The 15657-nt window shown below is 47.6% G+C and overlaps 1 protein-coding gene and 1 pseudogene across 2 annotated transcripts in view; one reads left to right on the forward strand and one right to left on the reverse strand.

Moving 5' to 3' along the window:
* The window catches only part of LOC140201647 (nectin-2-like), a 43873-nt pseudogene extending 41274 nt beyond the window's left edge, over positions 1-2599 (reverse strand).
* A 2967-nt stretch (positions 2600-5566) lies between these two features.
* Positions 5567-15657, forward strand: part of LOC140201646 (nectin 1b-like) — a 63373-nt gene continuing 53282 nt past the window's right edge. For both annotated transcript variants that reach the window (XM_072266089.1, XM_072266091.1), the window contains exon 1: positions 5567-5868. In XM_072266089.1, the coding sequence (XP_072122190.1) occupies positions 5826-5868 (43 nt within the window). In that variant the 5' untranslated portion in view covers positions 5567-5825. The remainder of the gene's footprint in view (positions 5869-15657) is intronic.

Consider the following 15657-nt stretch of genomic DNA (forward strand, 5'->3'; position numbering starts at 1 on the left):
ATTTTGGACACTATGCCAATTAATTGGGACATGAGACTGTTGCCGAAGTTTAAACTATAATTGGTCACGTGCAATATTAGACTACATTGTGCTTTGAGAAAACCACTATTATATCACATCTGCTGAATATGTTTTGTGTTTAAAGAGAAGTTATATTTGTCACTGATGTCCCGTATGGAACTGGCCAGTACCCAATTGCAAAAGGAGGTGTTGAGATGCAGCAAGGACTGCTATCCCACCAGTTTCTGGTGAATGATAAAGAACTATAAAGAACAGTCTGGAATGTGAAACTCCATCTTCCAGGTGGGACAGGACAGAATGGAAGGCAGAGGCTGTGGCATCATCAGTGGATCCACTTGAATGATAAGTGAACTGGAAAGGGTCCAGTGTAGCCAGCAGAAAGGCCTTAATGTGCTCCATGACCAGCCACTCAAAGCATTTCATAATGATTGATGTTAATGCCACCGGACGATGGTCATTTATGCAGGATACTGTCACCTCCTTTACACTGGAATGATGGTTGCCATCTTGAAAACAGAGGGGACAATGGATTGTTCCAGATAGACATTAATGTATATCTGTCAGCTGGGCTGTGCTGTCTTTCAGAACCTAACCTGGTATATTATCAGGCCCCACAGCTTGGCATGGGTTGACTCTGTCTGGGGTGTTCCTCTCCTGAGCTTCAGCCTCATGCGGTGTCTGTTCCCCTGGGAGGGAGGGAACTCCTCACCAGCACTTTGTTCTGCGCATCAAATCCGATGACATTCAGCCTCTCGGGGAATGATGCAGCCGGCCGGTCACTGAGGCACAGGGTAGAATTGCAGTCTGCAGTTGTTTGGATTCGCTGCCTCATGTCTCTGGCAACACAGAAGATCTGAGGATCTATTCTGGATCCAACAAATTGATACAATTACAAAAGAAGACAGGGTTGTGGCTATATTTCATTGGGAGTTTAAGGAGACTTGGTATGCCACCCAAGACTCCCAAATTTCTACAGATATATCACAGAGCATTCTAATGGGTTGCATCACTGTCTGGTATGAGCAGCAACTGCACAGGGCTGGAAAAACCGAGCTAATCCATCTTTGGCAGTAGCACTCGCCAGTATCCAGGACAGCTTCAAAAGGTGATGCTTCAAAAAGCCTTTATCAATCATTAAGGATCCCCATCACCCAGTTCATGCGCTCTTCTCATTGCTACCATCAAGCAGGAGGTACAGGAGCTTGAAGACACACACTCAAAAGTTTCTGGAACAGCTTTTTCCCCACCACCATCAGCCATGTTCATAACCTCGCTATGTTTTTTTTCTTGCTTAAGCACTTTTTAAAATTAAATATATATTTCTTGCTGCAATTTTGTCTTTTTTTAATTATGCATTGCAATTTTCCATTGCCGCAAAGCAACTAATTTCACGACGTATGCCAGTGATATTAAACTTGATTCTGATTCCGAGTGGGAAATTAAGTCAGCTATATTCGAATGGCGGAGGTCCCCATCCTCCAGGACTTCTCTCTGCCATCAATGTAATGTGACATACTCCTCTCCACGCCTCACCACCTCCCCCCCCCCCACCCCACTCCATCCCCGTCCTCAGGGAAACTAAAAAGAAAAACGCTGAATTACAAAAGATTTTGGACTTCCCCAGGGGAACGGCTGTCAGTTTGATGCTGCGTGATCCGCCACCAATTCCGAACACGCTGAGAAGACAAAAATACCAAGCGACTTGTAAACTGAAGCAACACACACACAAAATGCTGTTGAACGCAGCAGGCCAGGCAGCATCTATAGGAAGTGGACGTCCCGGCCCGAAACGTCGACTGTACCTCTTCCAATAGATGCTGCCTGGCCTGCTGCGTTCACCAGCATTTTTTGCGTGTGTTGCTTGAATTTCCAGCATCTTCAGATTTCCTCGTGTCTGCGACTTGTAAACTGATTCTCCTACGTGGGTAATCTAACACGGCGGGAGCTGGCAAGTGCACACACTTCACATTGAAATGACTTTTACTGGGAGTGGAGGGGGAGGAGGAGTGAGCGATTGAAGGGAAGGGAAAAATCTTCAATCTTTACCTGTTTAATGCCGTTTTCTCTGAGTCATGACGGGGTTTGGAAGTTGGAACGTAATAGCGGACATTTTCTCCTTCACCCTTCAATCCCACATCAAAATTTAAAAAAAAATAAAGGAGGAAAACACACCGGCCAGTAAGAAGAGAACGGCGAGCAGTTCCACCCAGGACATTTCGCTCTTTAACTTCGTGGGTCTCGGCCCTGGATCTGAACAGGCAAGGCGGGTACCTTCAGCACCGTGATCTCAATAGGTTCTGCCTCGAACTGGGTGGGGGGCAAGCTGGTTAATGCTGATCCTGATAGATCTTCGACCTAGAGCGTTTGGACCGGCCACCGATTCCAGTGGACAATGACCGAACTCCAAGCGCTGATACTGCAATGCAAGAAAAAAACCTGCCTCCAGTATCGGTTCATTCACGCCCCGCCTTCCGATAAGCGAGTCACCCTCAGGGTAAACTCACCTCCCACCCCGACACACTGACACCACAGATCTCATTTCTATTGTCTCTTACGCACGCACAGGTGTTTACTCCCACTTTAGTATCGTTCCCTATCTGATCCGTCCCGCTGCCCCGCCCATCCCCATTCGTCACTCTCCCAATTCCCTCCCCCTCTGTCCCCTCCCACTTGCTCCTGCCCTCTCCCCCTTCTCCCACCTGCTCTCTCCCCTCTCTCCTCGGTTCCTCTCCTTTCGTCCCCTCCTCCCCTTCCTCCCAGTCCTATCCCCCCTATCCAGCTCTCAGCACCTTCCAATATCCCTCTCTCCATGACTATCCTCCCCATCTTTCCTCCATCGCCTCCTTCTTGGTCTCCTCCAGTCTCATCCTCCCTAGCAGTAGCTTCTGCTGCCACTACCTCCTATTCAACCACTCACGCCCCCACTCTTCTCACAGGAAAACACACACACAACCACAAAATGTCACAGGGGCCCATCCAAAGCGAGACCCCCCAGGAGAGGATGGTCCCTCCACATCAATGAAAATCACCATCCAGCACTAATCAAAGAATCACTGGGGTCCATCCGGGGCACAGTCACCACCCCCCTCCACCATGCATGCTTTTGCCAAACAGGACCACTCGACAGGGACAACGTTGAACTTACCCTCTGGGCGATCAGAAAGTGGAACTAATACAAACCTTCAAAGGTTTCACCAGAGGAGGCAGGTGGCAAAACGTTCACAGAGATGGGGAGTGGTGTAGGCGCCTGAGGGTGTCACAGAGATGGAAAGGGTTGTAGGGACTTGGAGGGGTGGGGTCACAAATATTCAGGAGTGTAGGAGCCTGAGGGTTGTCACCAAGATGGGGAGAGGATTAGGGGACCAGAAAGGGTGGTGGATTTGGGGTGGGATGTGGGGCTCAATGCTGGGTCACAGAGATGGGAGGGTTGAAAGAACTGGATGGGATACACAGAGACACGGAGAGGTGTGGGGCCAGGGGAGGGGTGCCATAGCAATTGGGAGGGTAGATGGATTTTACAAAGATGGAGAACCATGTCACCGAGACAGGTTGGGATTTAGGGTGTGGAGAGGACCACAGACAGGGGGGTGTGTAGGGGCTGGAAGGGGGGGAATCACAGAGACAGGAAGAGGTATAGGGGTTTGGGTAGGGATTTAGAGGACAGACTGTGTTCACAGTGATGGGGAGAGGCGTGGGGTCAGAGGGAGGAGGCAGCTCATTGGGTCAGGGAAGTGTGTAGAGGCCAGAGGAGGCCACAGTGAAGGGAAGTACTGTAGGGGCCTAAGGGTGTTCACAGAGACAGTGAGGACAGGGCATCACAGAGGTGTGGAGGAGGAGTTTAAGGTCCTGAGGGATGTCACAGAGTTGTGAGGGCTGTAAAGGTTACAGTGACGGGGAGAGATTTGTGTGCCAGAGGAGGTCATGGAGACGGGGAGTGGTGTCATGGTTTTGGGGGGGAGCGCACAGAGATGGTGAGGGGTGCAGCAACTGCTGGGGTTCATAGAGATGAGGAGGGTTATAAAGGCTGATAGGACTTGGTAGGACTCACAGAGACAGGGAGAGCTGTGAGGGCTGGAGGTTACAGGCACATGGGAGAATGTGGGTGGTCTCCTGGATGGGAGAGATGCGGAGGCTGGTGGCTGGTTGTTCATAGAGAATGCGAGTGGTGTCGAGGGCAGAAGAGGTTACAGAGATTGGATAGGTGTAATGACCGGTGGGGGTTCACACAGACCATGAGCTTTCTGGCAACAGAGGCGGTTGCATCATAGAGATGGGAAGGGATGTAGGGATCACAGTGATTGTGAATTGTGGGGCTGAAGGAAGTCACAAACACACGGAGCAGTCTGGAACACCAGCAGGCCGGGCAATCATACAAATAGGGAGGTGTACAGGGGCCAGAGGGAGTCATAGATGGGGGGTTGCAGCCAGAGGGGGTCATAGAAACAGGGGTGTAGGGGGTCAGAAGGGTCACAAAGACGGGAAGGAGTGTAGGAGTTTGAAAGATCACAGACAGGGAGGTGTGTAGGGGTTAGAAGGGTCACAGTGATGGGGAGGCTGAAGGGGTTGGAAGGGTCTTAGAGACGGGGAAGGATGAAGGAGTTAGGAGGGGTGGTTGAAGAGCCACACTCTGCCTCAGACTCTGTTTCCACACTTATTCTCATCTTCACAGTCCACACTTGGTTCTCAGGTGACAGAGATGCTCCCCATTTGGGGCCTGGAGCTTGATCCAATGTCCTGCCCATCCTTCCTTCCCCCACCTTCAGGGTCAGGATCCAGATCCCGTGCTCTGCTCACCTGTTGATCCTCGATCCATCAGGGAACCCCACAGTACACAGGGAGCCACATGGAAATGGACAACCCCATTCTCAAGGGACCGGTCACCTTGACCGGATGAAGTTGCCCATCCCACCTTCCAACTAGACTTGTTTTCAGATCGGCCTCGGCGTGGTGGTAATCAGAGGCACACTGCCTCCTTCCTGGAGAACAGCTACCCTCTGGTGCTCTCGATGGGGAGGGGAGTTTTGGAGTTCAGTGTCAGCGTTGGTGATAGATTCCCAAATTGAGAGAGGAAACTGTGGGTAATGAAGCTCAGGGCTTTCTGTAATATGCCTCCAGCCCCTACTCGATCTGTGCCCACCCCCCCTCAACAGCCCTACATCCCTTCCAGTCTCTGTGACACCATCTGGCCCCTACACCCCTCCCTATCTCTGTGACCCCTCTGCAGCCCCTACACCTCTCCCAGTGAATCTCCTCCAACCTATACACCCCTCTCCATCTCTGACCCCCCCTCCACCTCTCCCGAACTGTGAATCTCCCCAGTTTATATACCCCTCTCCATCTCTGGAACCCCCCACCCCTCAGCCCCTACACCCCTTCCCGTATCTGTGACCACCCTCCGGCCCTACGCCCTTCCCTGGCTGGAGGAAGAAGCGGGGAGATTAGAGGGAGAGAAGTGTGTGAGTGTGTGTGAGAGAGGGAATGTAAGTAAGTTCCGTGGGTTGAGTGTGTTGGAAAGATAGGTAAGTTTACAGGGAGCGAGTCTCGCCCTTCTGGAGGCGGGGCTTTGACGAAGCGATACTGGAACAGGTTTTGTTTCCCTGCATTGCAGAATCTGCGGTCGAGGCTGGGTCATTTTCCACTGGAACGGGCGGCGAGTTCAGGCGCTCTAGGTCGACAATCTACCTGGATCAGGATTAACCAGATAACCCCCTACCCACCTAGAGACAAAACCATTGAGATCCGGGAGCTGAAGGTATCCGCGTTGCCTCTTCGGATACAGGGCCGAAACCTACGCAAAGAGCGAAATGCCCTCCATGGAACTGATCGCCTTTTTCTCCTCCCTGGCTGGTGAGGTTAAAAAAAATGTAGTGGGATTGGGGGAGCGGGTTGGGGAGAACATGTGCGCCCTTTGTGTTCCAACTTCGAACCCCGCCGTGCCTTGGAGAAAATGGCATTAAACATGGCTTCTACCTGTGGTTGCTCTGGGAGCAGAGGCGGTTGCCTCCCGCCATTGCTAGGCGTGACCCAGGTAGCTAACATGTTTTGATTCGGAGTCTATGTCTGCGGAGGTAAAGATCGAGAATTTTTCCCCTTCCCCTCAATCGCTTACCCTTTCCCCCTCAGTAAAAGTAGTCCTCCTTTCAGTGTGAAGTTGTGCGCTTGCCAGCTCCAGCGGGTCACTGCTTTTTCCAGTGTTATATTACCCAATGTAGGCAGATCAGCTTACAAGTCGCCCGGTATTTTTGTTCTCTCTGTCTGTGGTAGGAATGTGTGGTGGATTACGCCACATAAAACCGAAACTCGTATCCTTGGAACATGCAGCACGGGGAAGTCGCGAATCTTTTTAATTCAGCGTTTCTTTTTTTAAGTTTCCCGAAGGATGGCTGGGGGGGGGGCGGGGTGGTTGAGGAGAAGGGCCGTGGAGAGGGGTATGTGACATTACGTTGGTTGGGGAGGGAAATCCTTGGGGATCGGCAGTCGTGATTTGAAATGCCTCTAAAGTGAACCAGTGGCTCGATGCTACATTTATAAATGGCGTTTGAGCAGTGCCGGGGAAGTAGAATTAAAGAAAGGATCACACATCATTGCTTGTGAACGCAGCAGGCCAGGCAGCATCTCTAGGAAGAGGTACAGTCGACGTTTCGGGCCGAGACCCTTCGTCAGGATTATTGGGAACTGAATCGATAGGAACAGGAGTCACAGAAACAGAATTAAGTCATTCTGTCCATTCAGACCTCCGCCTTTCGATCATGACTGAATTACTTTCCCACTCGGAATCAGAATCAGGTTTAATATCACTGGCATATGTCGTGAAATTAGTTTGTTTGCGGCAGCGATATAGTGCTGTAGAAATATATATTTAAATTTAACAAGCACTACAAATAGAGTTTCAAAAAAGAAAATACATAGTGAGCTAATGCACATGGTTAATGGTGGGGGGAAGGTGGTGTTCCTGAAATGTTGAGCGTGTGTCTTTAAGCTCCTGCACCTCCTGGATGGTTGCAATGAGAAAGAGGGCAAGTTCTGGGTGATGGGGATCCTTAATGATGGATGACTGCCTTTTGAAGCTTCACCTTTTCAAGCTGTCCTGGATACTGAGGAGTGCTTCTGCCCATTATGCAGCTGGCTGAGTCTTTTTTCCAGTGATGTGCAGTTGTTGCTCCATACCAGGCAGTGATACAACCAATTAGAATGCTCTGTAGAAATTTCCCTCAGAGATCTTCACACTCAGGAAATCGAAACTGCACAACCTTTCCACTTCTGATCCCTCGATTAGGACTGGTTTGTGTTCCCCGGCCTGAAGTCCACAAACAATTCCTTGGTTTCCTGATACTGATGGCAAGGTGGTTGTTGTGACACCACTCAGTCAGCTGATTTATCTGAATCCTGTACACCACCTCATCACTTTCTGAAAGTTTGCCAATAATAGGTGTGTCATCACTAAAATTATAGCTGGCCTTTGAGATGTGCCTGTGGGTGTAGAGTAGTGCAGTAAGCATGCGGCCTTGAAGTGCACCGATGTTGATTATCAGTGAGAAGGAGAGGTTATTTCCCATCTGCACTGACTGTGCTCTCCCAATGATGAAGTCAAGGATCCAGTTGCAAAGGGAGGAACAGAGGCCCAGATTTCGGAGCTGGTTGACTCGAACTGAACGTGTGATCATGTTGTAATCAATAAACAGCAACCTTGTGTAGGTATTACTCAACTCCATTTTCCTGAATTCTCCAATTAATTTATCTTGCCCTTAAAATTTAACCCTCTGCCTTAAACCTACCAAATGACGTGAATCTGGATTCATCATCCTCTGACTGTTTGCTAGCCTGCAAGCAGTCTCCGGCTGTTCCATCCATCCAGGCCTCCTATTATCTCATAAATCTCTATCAAGCCTTCTCTCATTCTTCTTCACTCCAAAGAGAAAAGCTTTCGCTAGCTCAGCCTTTCCTTATAAGGTAGAATCTGTTTCTCTGTGCAGTAGGAGTATAGAAAACACGAGGGAAAAGTTAATGGATCAAAGTGGAAAAGTTAAGGGATCAAAGTGGAAAGTTTTTTTCCCACACAGAGAGTGGTTGATAAGCCAGGGGGAGGTGGACATAATTACAATGGGTTTCAGGTTGTGGGATACACCAGGACCAGTACTATTTTGGCTGAATCAAGCAGCTGTCCCAATTATCCAAAGTTTCATGGAAAAGTTAAAAACGTATAAAAAAGGCTAACCACTATTTATCTAAGTAACAACTTGTATATTTAAATGAAATACAGACTAAATTATAACACTACCAATAGAGCCATCAAACTGTGCGTTAGTTTCTGGTAGTTATCTATGGGAAATTTCATCCATCGTATGCTGCCATGTGTTTTTTTTGATTGACTGTAAATGAACAAAGTCAACACAGACACCCAGTGTAGGTAATGGACTTCTACAATGCTTTCATGATTGCATCCTCCAAAGCTTCATCTTAATTGTAACATTCAAGTTGATCGTCAACATCTTCAAATTCTTCATAGGTCCTAACTTTTTGAGGTAGTAAAATCATTTCAGTTTCACTCCTGGCTGCTTCTGGCATCTCCAAGCTTGAATGCTTGAAACCACAGTGAGCAAAACAGTTCTGAATTGCCTTCATGTTTATTTCTCACCAATTATCATTGACAAATATCACTTCCCTTTAAACACAAACACATGCAACTGACGCCATTTTAAAATGATTTGCTCTAAGCATGATGCAGTGTCTTAATGGCCACAAAAGTGAACATGACTGATGCTAGTTAGAAACTTCACCGACATTCTCCTGTCCCAATCAATTGACATTGTGTCCCAAATAAACAGAAGGAATCATGTCTTTTCTGCTCCGTTCGCCAGCAACTTTTATGTGTGTTGCATGTCTTTTCTCAACTAGTTTTTGTTCTTTTAGAGTTGTCCTAATTAAGAGGCTGCCCTGATTAACCAATGGCCCAATGAACTGGAATCCTCTGTATTACATTTAGGTGACAATTAGTTAGATGCTAAAACAGATATCATATAGGAGGATATAGTCCTAAAGTGGGAAAATGGGATTCTTGAAGGCAGACAAGGATGGTCAACAATGTCATGATGGACTGAAGCACCAGTTTCTGTGCAGTAAGATCTATCCTCTCTCCCCATGCCCTTTTACATCCCACTGATTCAATGGCAGTAAATTTCTAAAATCACATTGAAACCGATACTGCAACTGTCTGCTGGAGAGCAAGTGTGGGTCCCTTGGAGAGGGGAGGGCTAGAAAGCAGAGGGATGAGGAGAGGGGATGGTGAGGAGCTAGTGGGTGTGAAGAGATGGGAGGGTGAGGAACCAGATGGTTGAGGAGATGGGAAAAGGAAAGTTGGTAGAATTTTTCAAGAATTACCGAAGGGTCTGTGCTCTGGTGACAATAGGGAAGTGCACTTCATGGAGAGAGCAGCTGAAACAGATTATTTAACTTGTTCTTTGTTTTTCTTAAATCAGTCAATTTTTATTAGAGTACTTTTTAATTAGATTCTTAGTTTGAACTGAGCTTCACCTCCCCAGTGGCACAGACTGCTAATCCTTTGCTTCCTCACCCTCTCGTCATCCATGCAGGGCACATGTGGAGCAGAGAGGACTAAATGTCACTCCTATTCTTTAGAAAAGAGAAAGGGTGGAAAACGGGGAAATACCAAGTGCTGAAGGCTTCCATAGAATAATTTTGCAGCATGCTTCTCCAACATGTGTTGTAAACTAAGTAGATTTTCTATTAAATTGGATTTTCCAGGTGGGAAAATGTTTTCAAAACAAATACCGTGATAACGAAACTCAGTGGGTCACCTCAACTGAAGGGAACCTGACACACCATACCCCCACCCCCGCTTCCCTCTCCAGATAGTCTCTGCCACCCTTGGACTATAGGACATAGGAGCAGAATTAGGCCATTCTCCCCATCGTCTGCTCCACCATTGCCGAATTGTTATCCTTCTGTCTCTTCCCTGTAACCTTTTACAAATTACTGATCAAGAACCTATCTCACCCGCCACTTTAAATATATCCAATGATCTGGCTTCCAAGCCATCTGTGGCAATGAATTCCACAGATTCACAACCCTCTGGCTAAAGCAATCTCTCCTGAACACTGTTTTCAATGGACATCCCTTATTTTGAGAATGTGCGCTTGGGTCCTAGGCCCCACTGCTATAGGAAACCTCCTCTCCACATCCAGTCTATCCTGACCTGTTAATATTTCCAAGTTCAGTACTGAATAGGTTTCAGCAAGATTCCCTCCCCTCCCCACCCCCAATGTTTATAACCTTCAGTGTGTACAGGCCCAGTGCCATTAAATGCTCCACGTACTTTAACATTTTCATTCCTGGAATCTCTCATGAACTTCCTCTACCCTCTCTAATGTCGCAACCTCTTTCTTAGAGAATGTTCCTTAAACTGCTCACAATACTCCAAGTGTGGTCTGACCAATGCCTTATAAAGCCTCAACATTACATCCTTGCTCTTGTATTCTAATCTTCTCTCAATGAATGCTAACATTGTGTTTGTTTTCCTTTCTACCAACTCAATCCCAAGTTAAACCTTAGGGAATTCTGCTGTCTGCCTCAGTAAAGCAGCCAGCACAATTATAGTCCCCACGCATACTCGACATTCTCCTATCTTCCCTCTCCCATTGGGTGGAAAACACAAACCAGGCTCAAGGATAGCATCTATCCTAAAGTTGTACATTAACTGAGTGGTCCCTTAGTGTGAGAAGATGGAGAGTTGGCCTCATAATATATCTCATTATGATCTTGCACCTTATCATCAACCTACATTGCACATTTTTGGTAGCCTGTGATTGTTTTACCTTATTCTAGCTTAATGCAATGTGTAATGACTTGATCGGTGTGAACAGTACACATGGCAATTTATTCACTGTAATGCAAATGTGTAACAAGCGGCAGATCGAGACCCTGCAAATGTTAGAATAATTTGGTATGTTTGTTATAACAGAAGAATTTAAAAAAGGTAATAGGTTTGGAAAGAGTCTGCACGGACCTGAGGGGGAGAGCATTGGGTTTGACTGACGTTTTGGAGCTGACTGAGGACATGTTGGTAGACTGGATGGGCCATTAGATGATGTGATGTACAGATTGGAATATTGTGTTCAGTTTTGACCCTGCTGAAGAACTAGAATATAAAAGCAAGGATGAAATGATGAGATGCTGACAATTTATAAAGCATTGGTGAGACCTCACCTGGAGCATTGTGAGCAGTGTTTGGCCCCTCATTCAAGAAAGCATGTACTGGCCTTGGAGAGGGTTCAAAGGAGGTTCACAAAAATCATTCCGGAACTGAAAGTCTTATCATATGGGAGTGTTTGATGGTTCATGGCCTGTGCTCACTGGAATGCAGAAAAGTGAGGGGGATCTATTTGAAACCTATCAAGCTGAAAGGTCTTGACAGAGTGGATGTTGCAAGGATGTTTCCTATGGTGGGGTAATGTATGTCCAGAAGTCACAGCCTCAGAATGGAGGGATATCCAGTTACAACAATGATGAGGAGGAATTTCTTTAGCCAAATAATGGTTAATCTGTGGAATTCACAGCCACAGGCGGCTGTGGAGGTTAAGTCAGAAGTTGATAAATTCTTAATTAGTCAGAGCATGAAGGGATATAGGGAGCAAGCAGGAGACTGGGGCTGTGAGGGAAATGGAACAGCCAACATGAAATGGCAGAGCCGACTCGATGGGCCAAATGGCCTAATTCTGCTCATATATCTTATGGCCTTATGCCGTTAAACTGGACTGAGTGCAGAGGAGATTACAGGGATGTTGCTAGGACTTGGGGGACTGGGTTACAGAGAGAGGCTGGGACTCCATTCACTGTAGTGTAGGACACTGATGGAGAAGTGACCTCAAACAGGTGCATAAAATCATGAGGTGCATAGATAGGGCATATGCACCTAAGTCTGTTACCCAAGTTTGGGGAATCAAGAACTACAGGGCGCAGGTTTAAGTTTTGAGAGTGGAGAGATTTAATAGGAACTCGAAAGGCAAATTCTTCACCCTGAGTGTGGTCCGTATATAGAACGAGCTGCCAGTGGAAGTTGTAGAGGCGGGTGCATTAACAACATGGGAAAGACACTTGGACAGGTACATGGATAAGAAAGGTTCAGTGGGGTGTGAGCCAAATGTGGGCAAATGGGACCATCTTTGATGGCATGAACCAAATGGGCTGAATGGCCTGTGCCCATGCTGTAGGACATTAAGTGTGGGCAGGACGGTTTCTGCAAGGTTGCTGCCAACGAGGTGGGAGTGAGTGGACTGTTGTGAAGGGGTTTTTGGCCAGGTATGAGAGGTCCGGGGTGTCCATTGAGTGTAAGTCATTGAGTCCCACATCACAGGCTAGAACATCCAAGCCAACCACACCACTGCATGGTACTGTAGTGTAATGGTTAGCATGACGGTTTATAGTGCCAGTGACCTGGGTTCAATTCCTTAAACTGTCTGTTAGGAGTTTGTATGTTCACCCATGACTATGTGGTTTTCCTCTGAGTGCCCCCATATCCCAAAGCGATGTATTAATCAGTAAGTTGTGGGCATGTTATATTGGCACCAGAAGCATGGCCTCACGCATGGGCTGCCCCCAACTCATCTGCGGACTGTCTTGGTCATTGACGCAGATAACACATTTCTCTGTATGTTTGGATATTTCAATGACAAATAAATTTAATATTTGAGATCTTTACATGGATCCTGTTCCCAGCACTCATTTCCCTCCCCGACCCCGCTTCTGTTATTCCAGTGCCCATCCATAGACTGTTTTATCGTGGCGAGAGTCTTTTCCGTACCTCCTTTGGTAGTGTCACCTTGTGGGGAAACGTTCCTCCCTAGATCCTCCATCACAGTAAATCTGTGCCCTCTTTTAAGCCTGATTTATACTTCTGCGTTAACGTGACGCCGTAAGTACTGCGTCGCCGCAAACCCTACGCAAAGCTGACGCGGATCCCTACGCTAGAGCCTGCGTTGCTGCGACGTGCACCCCTCCCAAAATGTAACCGCACGTCACGGCAACGCAGACTGCAACAGCTGTGATTGGTCTGCTTGGTAGCATCGCATTTCATCCTACGCTGCAATAGCTTCCCATTGAGCGACTGAAGGGCAGGGAAGGAACTCTGGCTGCAATGCTTTCCATAAAGCTTTACAGACCGCCGAAATTATGGAGGACATATTTTGCTTTTACGAAAAAAGATGCTTGCTTCTTATTTACCCCGAGAAAGACTACCATGACAATGAAGCCTTGCGCGGGCAGGTGTGTGTGCATGCATGATGTGCGCGAATCGCAGAGCGACGCAGACACACCAACACACAAGTCTAAATGCTCACAACGCACGGAGGCCACTTGCATAGGTTACGGTGTCGAGTTAGCGCAGAAGTATAAATCAGGATTTATTCAGTACCACCAGTACAGGGAACAGCGTCTGACTCTCCACCCTGCCACGCGGTCAATTACTACCACTCCTAATACTGTCCATCTCCATTGGGAAGCTCCCTTCCGCTCCAGGGAGAACAGATCCAGTTTCTCCTCATCACTGGAACACCCTCCCGGGAACATCCTGGGGGATCTCCTCCCTACTCTCTTCGGTGCAGTCACCTGTAATGTGGTGACCTGATCTGCACACAACCATGGGCTTGTCAGCATTGCGTAAAGCTATACCCTAACCTCCCCTATCTTGTATCCTGTGCCTGGTGATTGGGTGGTTTGTCAGTGAGAGAGGTTAATTCAGACAGCTGTGTGCATGAGTGGGAACAGAGTAGGGGATGTCTAACATGCCAGCCCGCCAATGTGTGTCACCTCCTCACTGTGTTGGTCCCCAATTGACATGAGACGTCTCTCTGTTGATCTTGGATCGTCGTCATTATGGCAGCTCTAAACGTTGTGGCCAAATCCCTGTCCATGGTGTTGGGCTTGGCAGACTGGCACAGTGGGTAGGACCATTGCCACCCAGACCCAGAGTCACAAGTTGGAGATGTCAGCCTCCGGAGCTGTGTGTGCTTGTCTGTCTGGACAGTGTGCATTATTCTTGTGACCTCGTGGGGTATCTCTCCCACATCCCGATGGCACGTCATCCCAATGCATGAAATGGCCATGTATGTGGGTGAAGGAAGAGTCTAGCGAGAGTTCTGGGGGCCAGGGCGCTGGGATCGGTGTGGATGGGTGTGTTTGAAGGTCAGGGTAGTCTTGGTGGGCTGAATGGACTGTTTTAAGGCCCCTGATAGCAGATCTATCGATGCCAGTACTGATCATTGGTCCACTGCTGCCTCTCTGCTTAGCAAGCTGTGAGCTGGACCTGTCACTGAGGCCAGGAGAGTAAGCCCCTCGTAGAAACCCATCCCCTTCTGCTGCAGGAGAGAGCCCTTTTCCCATGGCCTGTGCTGCCCTCTTCACCCAACCTTCAGATAAAAAGAGCTGGGTGCTCACTGGCTGAAGAGAGTATTGTTATCTGTGCTGTGGCTGTCGCAATTGTAATATCACCACCCACAGTTTCACTAGCTCGGAGTGTTGATGTTATCTCACACAACTGAAATCCTTGACAAGCCATATCTGTTCAACAAAGGAGGCAGTGCATTTTGTCCCTTCCACTAGAGGTTTCCCTTTGCAACCTCTCCAATATCCGCATGATGTAGATCATTTACAGACACGGGCAGAGAAGTGGCTGATGGACTTTAATCCAGGTGAGTGTGAGGCAGTGCACTTTGGGAGGTCATATGCAAAGGGGTGGTGTGTAGTGAATTGCTCAGAGATATTTACTAGGGTGATGTCTGGATTTGATAGCACGTATTCTTAGGATAGGTTGAGTGAGCTGAGGTTGGAGTGTAGGAGCATAAGAGATGACTTGACAGATGTGAGTGGCGTAGATAGAGTGGTTAGCAGGTACTTTTTCCCAGGAAGTGGAAATGGTAATATGAGAGTGTATACTTTTAAGATACTAGGAGGAAAGTACAGGGTGATTTCAGAGGTAGATTTTTTTTACATAGCAAGTGAGATTCTTCTTCAGCTGTCCATCGATTTCGATGTTGACTGCAGGCCTGGGCAAGGTTGTATGGAAGACCGGCAGTTGCCCATGCTGCAAGTCTCACCTGTCCACGCCACCGATGTTATCCAAGGGAAGGGCACTAGAGCCGATACAGCTTGGCACCGGTGTTGTTGCAGAACAATGTGTGGTTAAGATTCAAGATTGTTTAGTGTGACTTCCTGAACACAAGTGTAAAGGAGAACTATATAATTGTTACTGTGGATCTAATGCAACATTTAAAAAAAACGTAATAAAATAAAGAATATATGAATCATAAAAACACAGTAAGTATAAATACATAAGATAGAATATGTACAAAGATTGATTAGATAAGTGCCTGGAACACACTGCCAGGGGTTGTGGTAGAGGGAGATAAATTTGGGATAGTTGAGTCTCTTGGACAGTCACATGTATGGTCGAACAATAGAGGGCTGTGTGGGAGGGAGGGGTTAGATTGACCTTGGAGTAAGTTGAAAGATTAGTACAACCTCGTGAGCTGAAGGGTCTGTACTGTGCTGTACTATTCTAAGAATGGCAGTACATTAAACGGTGTTGATGTGGGGGTTGAAAGCGGTTGCACAAGTAGACAGGGT

Source organism: Mobula birostris, chromosome 8 (assembly GCF_030028105.1).
Source record: "Mobula birostris isolate sMobBir1 chromosome 8, sMobBir1.hap1, whole genome shotgun sequence".
Taxonomy (NCBI): domain Eukaryota; kingdom Metazoa; phylum Chordata; class Chondrichthyes; order Myliobatiformes; family Myliobatidae; genus Mobula; species Mobula birostris.